The 16,592-nt window shown below is 41.1% G+C and overlaps 1 protein-coding gene across 6 annotated transcripts in view; it reads right to left on the reverse strand.

Annotated features, from left to right (window-relative positions):
- The window catches only part of Entrep2 (endosomal transmembrane epsin interactor 2), a 412,216-nt gene that overhangs the window by 26,239 nt on the left and 369,385 nt on the right, over nt 1–16,592 (reverse strand). For all 6 annotated transcript variants that reach the window (XM_063249887.1, XM_063249890.1, XM_063249886.1 and 3 more), the window contains one exon: nt 4,425–4,532. In XM_063249887.1, coding sequence (XP_063105957.1) covers nt 4,425–4,532 — 108 coding nt within the window. The remainder of the gene's footprint in view (nt 1–4,424; nt 4,533–16,592) is intronic.

Raw genomic sequence — 16,592 nt, forward strand, 5'->3', positions numbered from 1 at the left:
GATCACAGGACAACATCATCACTTCGGATTAAGCAACAGTTTCTCACGGAAGACACCAAAAGTACCACTATCTAAACAAAAAATGTAAGCGAGTTGGGCTGCACCCAAATTAAAATTTCTGTCTTTCATGAAATGGAAAGATAACATACAAGACAGCAGAAATTTTTGACAAGTTATATACCTAGTTAGATATTTGCATGAAGAATAAATAATTCTACAACAGTAATAAAAAAAAACACCCAATTTTTCAAATGATCAGAAAACCATTTTTCCAAAACAATCATGGAGCACCAGGGAAATGCAAGTTAAATCCAAATCCACAATGAAATACTACTTCACAGTCACTAGGATAAGTATAATTAGAGGACAGATAAGTGTTGGCAGCGATGCAGAGAAACTGGAACCTTCGTACTCTGCTGGTGGGAATGTGAAATGGTGCAGCTGCTTTGGAAAAGTTTGATAATTCCTCAAAATAGAGTCATGATGATGATCCTACTTCTCGATACACATCCAAGAGAAAAATAACACCCATGTCCACACTGAAACTCGTACAAAGACATTCATACAGCACTTTGTTCAGAATATCCAAGGAAGGGAAACAACCCATGTGCCTACAAACTGCTGAGTGTATAACAATACAATTGTTGGCAGGGATGAAGGGAAGGGCAGAGAGGAGGAGAGGAGGAAAGGAGCTGGGGAAGGGGAAGGGAAGACATTCCTATCTGTTCATCTAAGAGCTTAAGAAACGAAGGAATATATGGAAGGATTTCCTGCCAAGTTTTAGTATTGGTTTCTTCCATGTGCCTGGAGAGGGAGATCATTAATGTTATAAACACGTCACTACTGCATAAGCTGACTTGTTTCCATTAGCCAACATTATTTCTTTGCAGAATCCAGTGAAGTAAAGTAAAAAGGTAAATTCTGAGTCATCTTAAACGGGTCGGTTTCTGGCTCCATGCTTCTGGGTGTAACCACAACATTCACCGATTCTCTGAGAGCTCTACAACATGGTGAGGGGTCCCCACGCCATGTGCCAAAACCCAATTTCCATGGGCCCCCCCGGGCTTTCCCAAACCCATCCCTTCCTCTCAGCAACTCTGCGAGGCCAGAAGGGCAGAAACACCTCCTTGTACTTGCAGGAAATGCTGTGCCCGTGACTGTGGCCTAATCCTGCAGACAGCATGGTCACACACTGCCACCTCCCTTCTGCCTTCCCCACGACCCTGGAGCTCAGAGCCTGGCCAAGTCTTACAGGTCCCCAGCGCATGCTACACAGGAAAGCCTGCAGCAGGAAACTCAATTATTTCTAGTTTTAATCCAAGGATTTGAAGCAAACCAACCTACAACACACTTATGATCAAACCGCCAGAGCTCAGTCAACCTCTTTTTCTGTGAAGTACCAGCCTCAGATATTTTGTTACAGCTACAGGAGACTAAAACACAGCTGTCATCATGACTACTTTACTTTTCTACAGTGCTTTAGAGTTGATGAAGTACATCAAGGCCCTGTTGCATTTGCAGTCACACAACCGTGTCCCAACAACAAGCTGACTCAAGGATTCAGGGCTTGTGTGATGCTCTAGTCTGATCCCCAGAAGTGCAAATGAAAACAAGTTTAAAATAAATACAATAAAAATTAGCATAGGTCATCTTTATTGAGCAGTCACAAGTGTCCCACTGGGCTCATTTTGTAGATAAAGAAATAGACGCAGGTTAGCTGAGAGCCAGGGTCAGAGTCATACACAGAAGAGGCTGAGAATCCCGTCAGATGTGCCTGACCCCCAGCCAACTCCTGTTCCACACAGTGTGACCACATTACAGCTCTGCACACTGCTGTTACAGCTACACATGTTTCATAGCTAGAAGATATGGTATCGTTGTTTTGTCAGAAATTTTCATTTTAATGCTTAAATCTAGGAGGATGCAAACTTTTAGCATTCATCGCCTTTTACTGCGGTGAAATTAGTGTGGTATTTACAGATCAATAGTAAAATCTGCTGAATTGAGTAGAACCCCATGGTACTTAACCTTTCCTTTACACAACATGCTGGAGAAAATTGCCAACATGAGGCTTCAACGAAGAAGGCCAGAAGTTCACCCTGCTGAATAACTGCTTAATTAGACACCTTTAAGAACACTGCAACCTCCTGCAAAGGTCAGCTTGACTGTGACAGCTGTGTAGATATATCCCGGGATAGGAGGTCACACTGGCATAAGATTAAGACCAACGAATTTTTAACATCTTGGTAATGATGCTCTGCGGCCCTCTATTGTGATGAGCTGATGTAGTATCATGTGGCAGATGAAAAGTAAGATAAAATGACAAGCCTACTACAGAACATCTTGCCTTTTCTTTACAAGATGTGTAAAATATTGGGTGGAAGGCAGGGTATGTTCTCAAGGGTGCAGAGAGAGACAGACAGAGACAGAGACAGAGAGACACAGAAAGACACAGAAAGACAGAGAGAGGAGGATGGCTTGATTATGGTTTGTCTCCATCAAAAACTCATGTTGACACTTCATTCCCTGTTGTTAGGAATTGTGAGGAGAAAAATCAGCATTAGGACACAGAATTTATATTATGATTTTATGATGGTCACCCAGAGTTAAACACAGAAAATATGTCCACAACACTTTGAATATTCAGCCAAGGGCCTGGATCTCACAGCAATGTCTCCCCTGGGTCTAGATGGAGACCTAGAGCCCATGACAGTGCCTCTGATGAGTCCAAATGGAGGTCTAGAGCCTACAAGAAGGACTTATGCCAGTCTGTTTTACAGATCTGCACTGGGATGGCCCAAAGGTCAGCGGTGGAAGCTAGAAAGTCTATGCCAGTGGGGTGAAGGAGCTGTGCTGGTGGGTTGAGGGTTTTATATTGGAGCCAAGAAGTCATGCTCAAAATAAGAACCAGGGTTTTCCTGAAAAGTACCAAGCCATCCTTAGTGACATGAAGGTCCTAAACTCCTCTGACGATAAGAGCGGTCAAGTACACACCAGAAAGTCAGCATGATAAGTTTGTGCTGGAGATTAAGCAGCACACGTCTTCCCCTTCAGAGCCAGGAGACGATGCTCAATGTAAGTACCAGAGATTCCCCAAAGTGAGCCACAGCCATTCTCACCAACAAAGTCCCAAGCTCCTCTAATGACAATGGTCGAACTCACACTTGGGAAGCTAGTCATGACGAGCTCCTCCAGGAGAACCAATGGCTCACAACAGCAACACTTAGGGGACCGCATAACACCCATTCATCTTCTCCACGTCTCTATTTATGCCAGCAACTTTTCCTCAGGTGGAACATCTATGCTCCGCACCGTGTTGATTTAATTCAGGTGGCGTGAAGTTGACCCGCAGTTCCTAATCCATGGCATTCCCCAATACAGATTAAGCACTGTTGGGGGGTGAGCCTATGAGGAGGTGTTTGGATCGTGCTGGAGAGAAGGAGCCCTCATAAATGCAACAATACCATTGAGCTGGGGCGAGTTCTCACCCACGGGGGCCCAGGTCAGAGCGGATGTTACAGTGCAAGGCTTGTCTCATGCGTGCTCTTCTGCACATGCCCTTTCCCTTCCCTTTTGCCACGGCCAACCAGATGTAGCCACTTCAAGACCTCCAGAGCTGTGAATCCCCTTTTCTTTACAAATAACCCAGTAACAGGAAGAAAAAAAAAACACACAGATGAAGACACAGACACAAAAAAGAGGGAGAGAGACGCCTAGCCTTGGCATCAAAGCATGACATCTTCCTATCTGTTTCTCCTTATGGGACTGAGTTTAGTGGCATTGCCTGAGCAACAAGCTATATTCCATTCACTCTCTAGTGAGAAAGAAGCTTCATGACGCGGGAAGCATATGTTTACGGATGTGTACTAATAAGTGGCGTGACCCTGGCGCTGGCCTCCTTGCTCTCGGGAAACAGCAGTTCTTCTTCCAGGAGACACTGGCCAGGACGACAAATAATGTCACTGGCCTGCCACTGCATTAGGAGCTCAGGGTTAATTAGAAAATTTAACAGCAAAGGCTAGCAGGTTTTCAATTTGAGAATTCATCTTCCAAAACCCCTAAACTTCCTTTACTAAAGGAAGGCACTTGCTCTGGAGATGCTGGGCCCAGGGGCTGTTGAGAGCTCTGGGGCTTTCACTGAAATTACTCAGGAGCTCTCCAGGACAGGACCGGGGTTAGATGCTGTCCACATGAAGCTCTGGTGATATTTAAAGTCAGTGTATCAACAGTGCCACACAGGACGCACCATCCTCCAGAGCGCGGCACTAGGTGGCCCCCAAAGGACTCGAAGCACTGTATCCACATGCTCGTGCACTTCAAGCTTCCAATCAGATGCGGCAACTTCTACCCTGGTTCCAAACTGGCTAGAAGAGGAGGGATCAGCAGGCTGCTGCGAGCAGCTCGGCCAGGAAGGGGCCACTCACCATCTGCAGGATGTCAGCAGAAACCATCTGCATGCAGCACATGGCCGTGGCCAGTGCACAGACGATAGTGGAGAGGACGTTGAGGGCACACACGCTGAAGAGCAGATCCTGCGGGGAAAGAGTGGGAGGAGGTCAGCTCGTCTCGGCATCTCAGACACTGATCCTTCGCCCTTCCGGGGTCCAGGGTAAGAGGGGGCAAAGCTGTTCACTGACTAGTTGTGTGTGTGTGTGTGTGTGTGTGTGTGTGTGTGTGTGTGTGTGTGTGTGGTTTTCTTTCAGGATCAAAATGGGCCTTTAATATGTATACCTTTGTTTCTTCTTTTATGGAGCTGATCAAACTATTCTTAAATGATGGCTTTGAAAATTTTGATGATTAGGTGGTCAGGAAGATGTCTACGAAAATCTTGGGATGGCCGTTGTCTAAGAAGACAGACAATTTTTAGCTATCACAACATGTAACTTAAAACTCTGATGAGTAATTAATAAAATGGCAAGAATTTAAATGATGTTCTTTCTTAATCATATCTTTATCATAATCATCACTGCAGCTGTAAGAATGACCTCTTCCTAATCCCCATTACCACTAGTTTGTTCTCCATGTTTATAACATTTTCATTTTAAGAATGTTGCATAAATGGAGGGCTGGAGATGTAACTCAGTGATGTAGGACTTGTCTACCATATGCAAGGCCCTGGGCTCAATCTCCAGCACTGCCAGGAAAAAAGATTACATTTAAAAAAAGAACACTCACATCATTACAATCATACAGAGTGTAACGTTTCAGAAATGGCTTCTTACACTCAGCATCCAGGCTCAAAATCCATCCAGGCTGAATTAATTTGTATTGAATGAGAGACTGAAATCACAGAGGAAACCCGTCAGATGCTACTGGAGAGGGACTAAGCCAAGAAGCATGAAGATAGGCTGAAAGTGACCTCGAAGCCCAAACCAACAGGCATGGCCGCTCACTGGGCATTGGCAGTGGTGGTGGCGGGGGACACTAGAGGTGGCATTCTGGAGAGTGGGCATAAGATGTCCACAGACAGGCCAGGAGATCATGGGAGAGGAGTAACCAATGTGGTTGGAGCCATGGAGAGGCTGACCTCCTGGGGACCTCCTTCAATACATTAGTGAATGGCTAGGAATTTGAGCCTGGAGCTCAAGATGTTGATCAGAGCTGTTGGGGCGGATGAGAAGCCATCCCTATGACCGCATCTGGGGATGTTCCCAACATTCTGTAAGCCTCTGTCTACTCATTCCCATCTTCAGATCCATCAGACTTCAGGGCATCAGGAGCCCCATCGATTCCCCGCAGATGAAGGCATTTCTTTGAGGAGATTATTATTCTCGCCTTAAAGATACACCAGAGGGTAACTGACACAGTATATGAGACTCTTTAGATGTCATCTCCTAGGGACTTTGAAATTATAATTAAAATAGTGGCATCTGTTCTGTAATACAGCTGACAGTATAAACAATGCCTGTCCTTTGTCCTCAACACTAGACATTCAAATTCACACATTCTGTTGTCCTTAAAAGGGATGCCCCACCCTGCTGAAAATAACATTAATTTTACATATATTCCCCCCTTGTAGCCAATTATAACTACTCATAAAAAGAAATACAGATCATAATCTCTTACCGGAATGTGCATCCTGGGGAAATTTCACGTTCTGTCTCATGAAGTGTCTTTATTGACAACTCATGCCAGAGGGACATGCCCCACACCCACACACCAGTTTTTTAAATGCCTGGCTGTTTTCTAAGTGACTCCACACCACTGAGAATTTTGTTTATGTGTTTTCTCAGAATTCTCTTGGTTAAACAATGCTTTCACCCCTTGCCAGCTTTATCAGAGTCTTCTACAAGTACTGAAATTCGTGTTGTATAAAATTCCTTTCCAAGGTCATTCAACATCAAGTGTGAAAATAAAGTAAAGCTTTCACTGCTGAAACTGAGCTTGGGGGCTGGACATCTGCATACTTACTTTTGAAATATCAACCCTAATAAAATTAGGAACATCCAGTATAGAACAAATCATGTATAGAACAAAACCAGGAAAAAAGTTTTAACTACATAGGCAAACCTAAAAATTATGAATTCTTTTAAAATCTCTCCAGCAGAGGCTGTGGGGAAAAAGGAATTCTCCTGCACCGTTGGTGGGAATTAGACTGGTACAGCCTTTGTGGAGGTCTGTCTGGAGGTTTCTCAAAAAGTTGGGATTGGAAATCCCATTTATTCCAGCTATTCCACTTCTAGGCATATTCCCAGAAGAACTGAAAGCATCATACCACAGGGATATATGTGCACCTATGTTTATAGCAGCACAATTTGTAATCGCCAGATCTTGGAAACAACCCAAGTGTCCATCAACTGAGGAATGGATAAAAAAGTTGTGGTATTTCTATACAATGGAGTATTATTCAGCTATAAAGAAGGATCACATTGAGATATTTATCAATAAATGGGCGCAGCTTGAGACCATACTCATAAGTGAAATAAATCAATCTCGCATGTATGAATACCGAATAGTTTCCCTAATGTAAGTAATGATTCAAATATATAAAAATATGTGGTAATCATGATTCCCCATTATGTGGCCTTGAAGCCTTATAAAATTTTCACTTATTAATTAGAAAGGCTTTATTCTGGGCTTCTTGATATGGAAATATTTGAAGCTATAGTATATGAAGTTTTATCCAAATATTTCAAGGAAAAAGACAGACACTATGGTAACTACTATTCTTTAAAAAAAATTATTTAGTTATTTCTTATGTTTATTTTAATTAAGGGAAAAATTTTAAAAATTAGGATATATAATAGTAACTCTTTTCGATTTCCTATTAACTTGTTTTGAAGTCCTGTAATACTCCCACGATCTTGTTTTGACTGATTAGACTCTGTTCCATTCTGCGCGATAGTAGCAAGTCTGAGGGTATAGGCAACTACTTTGAAGGCAATAAGATTCACAAAGATGCCCATTCTGGTTTGACTATTGTCTCCTTTGGAAGTCCTGTAATGTTTACAATGCCTAAGTTTTATTGGTCTTGTTCTCTACTGTTTTGTCCAACTTTATAATATCTAATGAGATAGACAATTCTTTTTAAGGAAACAAGAGACAACGTTGATAACCATTGTTAATAACCTTGTACTCTGTTCTACATCATGTGCTATGTCTATCCTTGGTTTTGACTGACAGCTTTGTTTTGCCATATTTGACTTTATTCTCTCCCCCCCCCCAAAAAAAGTAATAAGAACTAAGGAGTAATAAAATACAAAATGTGTAAATTTTGTTGTAAAAAAGAGAGGGAGGAAAAAAAAAAGAGCTCTAACGGATATAACAGCAAGTGTGTTTAGGGGTGTTAAATAGCTGACTATATTAATGTTTTTGGATCATTGAACACAGCTGTTTGCAGTCTCTCTGTTTGAATGTCTACTTTGTATTCTTTGATACTGTGATTTGAGCAACTATTTCCAAGATGATAATATGTAATCTATTAACAGGTGATTTCTTACTGTTATGTTTTTTTTTGTAGTTCTGTATTATGTGTAACCTTACACTGCTTTGTTTTGTTTTGTGTTTTTCTCTTTTTCCTCTTAAATAAAAAAAAATCTCTCCAGCAAAGGTAAATTCTGGGTATTTATAACACAATTAATGGAGAAAGGAGACAGCATGGAAACTCACAGATGTTAGGAAACACTTAGAACTCAGGATGTTGATTCTCTTGTTTGCTGGCAATACTGATATACCTTCAGTATTGAATGTATATCATACAGAGGACAAACATGCATTCATTTATTAGCTCACTCATCAGTTTTCTCCTGCATGTTGAATAGCAAAAGAGGATTTGATGGGAAGGCACTGTCAGCCAAGATATAATGATGGAAAGCATAGTAACAGGACTGTCTCCTAGCTTACGGCGGAAGTGACCGTACTGGACAGTAACTGTGTGTGGGATTTGGGTGTTTGGCTCTGTCTGAATCCTCTCCAATATCTGCTCCGTTTTGTGTCTGTTGCTATGTGTTGCCAGACGCTGGCCAGGGATGCCTGCCTGACACTAACTGTAGCTCTGTGCGTTAGGCCTGGCCAAACCTTCCTGTTCCTGGTAAGCATGTCCAGAGGGAAGCTGCTGACCCCTCTACCCAGCTTATTTCCTCAGGGTGTGGCTGCAGTAAGCGAAGCAGGTATCAGCTCCCCCTTGGCAAAGTGTAGGTTCCCTACAGAGGGAGCCCCCAAGCTCAGCGTCCTCCCCTGTAAAGTAGTTCTCTGTGCAGGCATCCACGGGGGCGGGGTACTTTGAGACAGGAGAGCTGACACAACCCTGTGCACACCCAGGCTGCCGCTTTCCTTAAGAATCACGGGTGTCTTTGTGTCTTGTGGAATAGCACACCCATAACTGGGGGCTGCTAAATACCTGCTTGCAAATTTATAGAATATCTCTTCTGAATTCTAACTTCATGCTAGAAGGAAGTGATACACTTGATTTCCAAAATTCCAACCACACACAGAGAAAAATTCTTCACCTTTAAATGAAGAAGGTGGGAACAAGACTCAGTTAAAAAAAAACACAAGCTTTTGTTGGTACCAAGATCATTGTGTGTGAGTGTGTGTGTGCATGCACACATGTAAAGCTGGTAATTTTATTTTCCATAAAATTGTTCGAGTGATGAGAAACATCCTAGAATAGACCCTGGGGTATTTAATTCTTCCTGTAGAAAGCAGTTATCAGGCCAGATGTTACGGGGACAGGTCTGCAATTCTATTACCGTGGGAGGCTGAAGATAGAAAGTTTGAGACCAACCTGGGCAGTGGTAGCAACTTATGAAGACCTTGCCTGAAGAAAAAAGTTTAAAAAGAGCTGGAGAGTAGCTCAGTGTGAAGTTCTGGGGTGGGTTGAAGGGTGGGGGTTTTCAATCTCAAGCACCCTACAGCCAAAAGAAAAAAAAAATCAGCAGTTACTGGATACAGCCCTATCTGGCTGGCTCAGATAGGGACCCTTACATAAAGGGTTACAAACCCAAGTGAATTTCACTTTCTCTGACCACATTCAGTAATGAAAATGCTACCACAAAAGCACAGGACTGCTCCTCCCACAAAATGTGTTCTCTCCTCAGTGGCCCTTTTAATCTTAGCCATGAGAATCATGAGGAAATTGACATTTTTCATAATGACATAGAAATCCACCTTAAGTGGCAACTGAAAACCTGTGCTTTGCCTGCAGAAGCCACAATTTCAGTTATAAATTGCCTAAACTATAATAAGTACAAACAGCTATAATTCAAAGATGATTTTCTTATAGTTCTATCAAATTTTAAAAAAAAACTGCTTGTCACTTTTCGATAGATTAAAAATGTGTGTGCTGTTTACAAACACATATGTATCTTTGTGTGCATGTGTGTGTGTATAATTTCATTATAATCTGGATTTCTAAAATCATGGTAATCCTATTTAGTTTCTAGGTTTAAAACATTACTTTTAAAAATCTGACTTTACCCTAAATTCATGGACTTATAAAACAAAAAGTAAGCATTATTAAGAAATGTTTGGAAAAGATAAGCTTTGCACACCTCTAAGTGCACACAACTCACTAATGGTAGAAGAGGAAACAGGAAGTAATAATAGGATAGAGAAACAGAAGAGAGCCCGAGGGGGTGACCCTTAGAACAGGGGTGCATTATGCACTTCTGTTGCAACTATGAGCTATCTTTGAAAAACAAGTGAGACAGATCGAGATATGAAAAGAACAAGACGCAACAACTCTTCCTTGCGAATCAGACGCAAAAATCCTCAACAAAATATTGACAAGCTAAAATCCAGTAGCATATTAAAGCATGTTATGATCAAGTTTAGTTTTCTTCTATACTACAATGTTTTAGCGTAAGTCCATCATTGGAATTCACCACATGAAATGAAAAAAAAAAAAAAACCAAATGATCATCTCAACAGGTGTTACATAGAGGTTGATATTGCAACATTTATGTACAAAACCTCTAATAAGCTAGAAACAGATGAGAGTGCCCTTAATTCAAGAAACCCTACAGCAAATATCCACAAGCCAAGGAAGTGGCTGCCACAATGACTTTTATTTAACATTTTATAGCAGGTCCCAGTCATTTTAATAAGATAATCAAAAAAGTAAATATTATTCAAACTAGAAAAGGAGGAGCTGGGGATTTAGCTCAGCGGCATAAGCACCTGCCTTGCAAGCAGGCGGTCCTGGGTTCGATCCCCAGTACTGATAAAAAAAAAAAAAAGAAAAGAAGAAAACTGTCCAAGATGATGCGATTATTCATGTAGAAAATCTAATGGCATTTTAAAATATTTGAAATTAAGTTACATGGTTAAGCAGCGTTGCTGGCTATAAAATACACATGCAAAATTATTGCATTCTCATGTGCTACCAATGAAAAGAAAGTATAACTTTTAAAAAGATATCATTTACACAAAGTCCTGAAGATAATACAGAAAGATATGGAAAAATGTATTGTGAATAAATAATAAAAGACAGTGTAATCATGAATAGGAAGCCCATATTATAAATATGTGCATTGTCTTCAAATTGATTTATAAAGCCCACGTATTCTAGTAAAGATCACAACAAAGCCTCATGTACTGGTACGTGGACGTGTGTGGCTGTGTGTGAATGGCAGGTGTGTGTGTACCCTCTGACTTGATGGCAGATAGTGTAAGACTAAAAATTGACTGAGGCAGACTTTCATTTTCAAGTAATGCTATAGTTTAAATGTGGTCTGACCTCGAAAGGTTCTTGTGTTGGAAGACTGGACCTCAGGGAAACACTATGTAAAGCTTAGCGCTTTTCTTTTCCAGTACTGGGGATTAAATGTAGGGCTTTTACACTGAGCTACCTTCCTAACACATTTAAAAAATTTTCTTAAACTTTGACACAAGGTCCTGCTAGGTTACTAAGTCACTCGGGCTGGGCTTCAATTTACATCCTCCTGCATCAGCCTCCCAGAGTGCTGGGATCATAAATATGTGTCACTATATCTGGCTAAAAATGGCAGAACTTTTAAGATGTAGAGTTCGGGGGGGGGGGTAACTGGGTCATTGGTGTAGCACCATTGGAAGGGGTCAACACTGGTCTCCAGGGGTGAATTAGCTCCTGAAGGAATAGATGGTTCTAAAGATATGCAGGACTGGCGCTCCCTGCTTCTTGACTCTATCTCACAACTTGATCTCGCCTTCTTGCATGTGTTCCTGCCAGTGTGACACTTTCACCATGAGATCCTCATCAGAGCATGAACAGATGGATTGCCTGGTCTTGGACTTCAGCTCACAAAATTGTGAGATAAATAAACCCTTTTTTCTTTATAAAGGGCCCAGTCTCCGTTATTTTGCTGAGGGGATAGAAAGTGAATGAATACAAGCAGTAGAGCAGAATTTATAAGATGGGGACTTCTTGCTGTACAGGGCATAGAGTCTGAATCGTGCACGGATCCGGTTGCATTGCTGGCCCTGCAAAAAGTAGAGATTTCCAAAGGCCTCCACATCTTCTTCCAAATTAAAGGACTAACTTGTGCATTGAAACTCGAACTGGCAGCTGTGAGCAGTGAATAAGTACAGGAATGGGGTTATCCTGAGGGCAAAGGTTAGTCTAAACACCAGGATTTGGTTCCCTGCTCTAGCAGTGGGATGGGGAGCTGGACGGAGACTCCAAAATTCAGCTCAGCCCCTCAAAAGTGACTCGCTTGGCTGCAGATCTCAGCACTTTCTAGATGCCTACAGTGGCAGGGATGAACGGTTTTTGGACACAATCCTCAGATTAGACTCACAAGATTCTTACACATTAGCATCAAGCAAATATTAGTTCTCAACCAGAAACCATCCAATAAATTTTTAAAAAAAGTAGAATATGCAGAAACAGAGATTAAAAGATGGAGGCAGAGGCAGAGTTGGGGCACGAAAAAATAGGGAGATGCAGGTCAAAGGATACAAAGTTGTAAATACGTAAGATGAAAACAATCTACAATGCTAATGTGTAACATGAGGACTATGGTTAATAATATTGGGTTGGCCATTTGTGGACTGTACGGGAAGAGAACAGGACCCCACCAAGTAGCAAACCCCTCTGTGGACCAGTGCCATGCTGGGCCACTGCCAGAGTGGGGACAGCCAGACCCAAGCCTTTCCCCATGAGCCAGCACCATTCTCAGACTGCAGGGGGAGAAAACAAGATCCCACAAGAAGCAAGCCTCCCAGTGTGAACCAGTACCATGCATGGCCCACTGCCAGCAGGGGTATAGTCAGACCCCAGCCCCTTCTAGCCTGAGGGCTAGCAAGTGAGAAGTACCAATCCCCCCACCCTACCCACCCCATAATCAACCCACAAGAAACACAGGCTGTGATGATAGCTATTGAGGTCAAATGCAATTTGATGCTTGTGATGTTTTGGTGTTTTAATGACCTTGTAGGTCTAGGGCTAGTGGTCTGATCATCTGTTCAGAGGACAGTGGACCCAGTGTGGCATCTAGGCGGGAATCTCCTTCTGAGGGTGGTAGCATTGTTTGACTCCCTATGGTCTTGTTTTGAAGTTCTGTATCATTTTTATTGTTTTGTTGGGTTGAGTTTTATTCTCTTTTGTTTTGCTTGATTTTGTTATATCCGATGGCAGGAGCAGCTATTTCAAAGATGGCAAGATATTTTATGGTAGCAATTTTGGATTTACTACTGTCTTGTTTGAAGTCCATTATTGCATTCATTGTTATGTTTTTGTTGTTTTTATTCTATTCTGTTCTGTTTGATTTTTACTATGTCTGAAGGTATCTGCAGCTATTTAGAAGACAACAAAAGGCATTATGATAACTATTGTTGATTTTGTAATGTTTTGAAGTCTTGTATCACTTATACTGGTTTGTCTTGATTAATTTTCTCTATTTTATTTTCTTTGGTTTTATCGTCTTTAAAATAAAATTTTAAAATACTATTGTGTTGAGGGCCAGTGCTACAGCTCAGTGGCACAGAGTCTGCCTGGCAAGTGCAAGATCCTGAGTCTGATTCCATATGTATATATATTTTAATATAATATATATTTTATTATATATTATATAATATTATATTAATATAATATTAATATATAATATAATTATATATATAATATATAAATATATATTGTAGTGAATTCTAGATTTTTGCAGAGTGGATTTTTAAGTGTTCTCACTACATAAAAAGGGTTACTCTGTAAGATAATGGTATCATAACCATTTCATTATATTAAAAGTACATAAAATCATGTTTATACTTTAAATAAATACAAGTAACTAAAAAATTTTTAAAAAACATCCTGCATATGAGACCACGCACTACCCTAGCAGCAGGAAGCAAGAATAATAAACAACTAATTTAGGTTCTAAGGACTACAGACCTTGGAACTGTCCAGAAGCACAGAGTAGCTAAGTAGCAAATGTTCAAATAAAGTTTTAAAAACAGCATTACAAAGATGAGCCACAGGCAGAGGCGACCTGGAGTAAGCAGGGATCCCTAAGAATGATTTTGAAAGTTTCAACCCCTTCTGTGTTTTGACAGTCGGAGAAGAGGTAAGAATTCAAAGATTTAGCAGCCGGTACAGCTTGGACACTAGAAGGTCACACAGAGCCCAGTGCTGACCCTGGAGACCTGACGTCAGGCACCACCGGGGCTGGGTCCTGGTTCCCAGGGAAGGCACAGGGCAGAACGGAACCGAATCGCCCCCCGGGGCAAGGAGAAGCAGCAAGGACCTGTCTTAAATGGAAGTTTATAGATTTAAATTCTTACCAGCCAGCACAACTTAGCACAAAACTGCAATGATCAAGATAGTGTGGTAAGGTTGGCCCTTCATTCCCATGGATTCAACTACCTGACCCATGGATTCTACTAACTGCAGGGAAAACATATTCAGGGAAAAAGATTTATGTGAAGTGAAGATATACAGACGTTTTTCCCTTTGTCATTATTCCCTAAACAATGTAGTAAACTAACCATTTACACAATATTTACATTTGGTGAGGTATTATAAACAAACTAGAGATGACTGAAAGGGTATGGAGGATGTAAGTTTATGCAAATATGATTCCATCTTACATGAGGGACTTGATTATCTTTGAATCCAAACTGAAGGTAGCAAGGAGCTACGCTGACAGATGGAGAGAGACAGAACAAAAGGGCATTTAACAGGAAAAGATGCAAATAAATACTGGAACATGCTATATAATAGGGAAGACAAAGTAGATTTTTGTGAAAAGAGTGGACTATTGAATAAACAGTAATAAAATAACTAGTTAGACACACAGCATGTACAAAAATCAAAGTCAAGTGGATTAAAAGCAGAACGTGAAAGCAAAACTCAAGGAAAGTAAGTATATGAGAGTGTTTTTATCTCTTCAAAATAGGAATGGATTTCTTAAACAAAAGGTTCCCCTCAAGTGCTATAAGCAAGGGTAATAGTCAGCTATTACCCTTTTGTGGTGGATTCAGGGTCACCTTTCTTGTTGGTGTTTCCTGTTGGTGATTTCATGGTATAAAAGGCTCTAGAGCATAGAGCTGAAGTGCTGGTGAGTGTTCCGGTGCAGAAGGGTGGTGATGAGCTTGGTGGGAAAGGGTAAGCCTCATGCAGTATTGGATAATCTTTAATGTAAAAAAACTATTTCATTTCTGGGAACAGTCAAGCAAACCGACAGGGCAACCCAGACAGCCTTCCCCAAACCAGCAGAGCCAGGAGCTCTTAGCACCTGTGTTGGTTACATTCCTCATTCTTGAGACAAAATACCTGACACCTAAAGCTAAAGGAAAAAAAGTTTATGTTGGCTCACAGTTTGCAGAGGTTTCAGTCTTAGTCAGCTGGTTCCAAGGCAGGGCAGCATGGCAGATGGGCATCACAGAGGAGACCCAGCTCATGGCAGGCAGTGGCACCAAAAGCACCAAGCGACAAGCTCTGTCTGTAGCAGTGACTGTAGCTGTGACTTCAGCCCTCTTCTGTCCTTTACATTCTATCTAGGACACATACCTTTAGGGCAGATAGCACGCACACCAAGGGTGGGTTTTCTCTGCACACCCTGAACTATGCTAAAGCAATCAGTGGACTAATTTAGCAATCACACACCCTTAATCCCAGCATCATGCCTTTAATCTCACCACCACACACTTATTCCCTAAATCACACACTCTGAATTCTACTACAGGAAATTCTACTCCTGAAAACTACAGGAGGCTTTAGGGGACATCTAGAAACAGCCATAATACACTCCATGCCTGGATATGAAAGGGAAGGTGCCTAAGTCCAGCCCAGAGACAGGGGTGCCTTCACAGAGCTGTGGCTGAGGGTAAAACTCGGCTCATGAAAAAAAGCCTAGTTGGAGAAAATTGTGTCTACTCCTGCCCTGTCACCTGGCAGCATCTCACATGTGGCAAACCCCGCCAGTGACCAGAGCAAGGGGGACCTAGGTAGTGCAGAATGCAGAGATCAGACCTGATGGACACAACAATGCTCAGAGGAGAGGTAATAGGACAATCATTAGTCCATGTATCTGTCTGTCTGTCTATCATTTACCTATCTACCATGCATCTACCATCTATCTATGTCGAACGTGTATTAATTGGAAATGGCAAAGCTGCTAACACAGTGCTCCCTCCTTATCTGCAGTTTTATTTTCTATGGTTTCAGTTTTTCATGGTCCAAAAATAGTAAATGGAAAATTCCAAAAATAGACAATATATGAGTTTCAAATAACTTTTATTACAGTATGTAGTTATAATTATTTTATTTGACTAATAGTCATTGTTTGCATAAACAAATTATACCCAGCTATAAATTACTATACGTAATTCATAAATTACACTTTATCCCAATTTATAAATTAAATTTTACCCTGGGTATAAATGTCTAGGAAAGTCATAGTGTAAGTAGGGTTTGGTACTGTCAGGGGGACTACAGTATGGTATTACTATGGGTTCACTTTTGTGTGAAAAATTTCACATATGAATGCAGGTTGTATAGAAAAAACATCTAGAAAAGAATGTATCCATAGGAGAATTTTTACTCTATCATCAATTCATCTATCAATCATTTATCCAGTTTTTTTAATTTTTATGATGGTCAAGTATTATTTTTATAATTAAAAAAGTTCAGTGTATTCTTGCTTATTTGTCTTTTGTGGTGCTACAGCTGAACTCCA

The sequence above is a fragment of the Cavia porcellus genome, unplaced genomic scaffold, assembly GCF_034190915.1.
Source record: "Cavia porcellus strain 051 isolate PalLab524CR breed Dunkin Hartley unplaced genomic scaffold, mCavPor4.1 scaffold_6, whole genome shotgun sequence".
Lineage (NCBI taxonomy): Eukaryota > Metazoa > Chordata > Mammalia > Rodentia > Caviidae > Cavia > Cavia porcellus.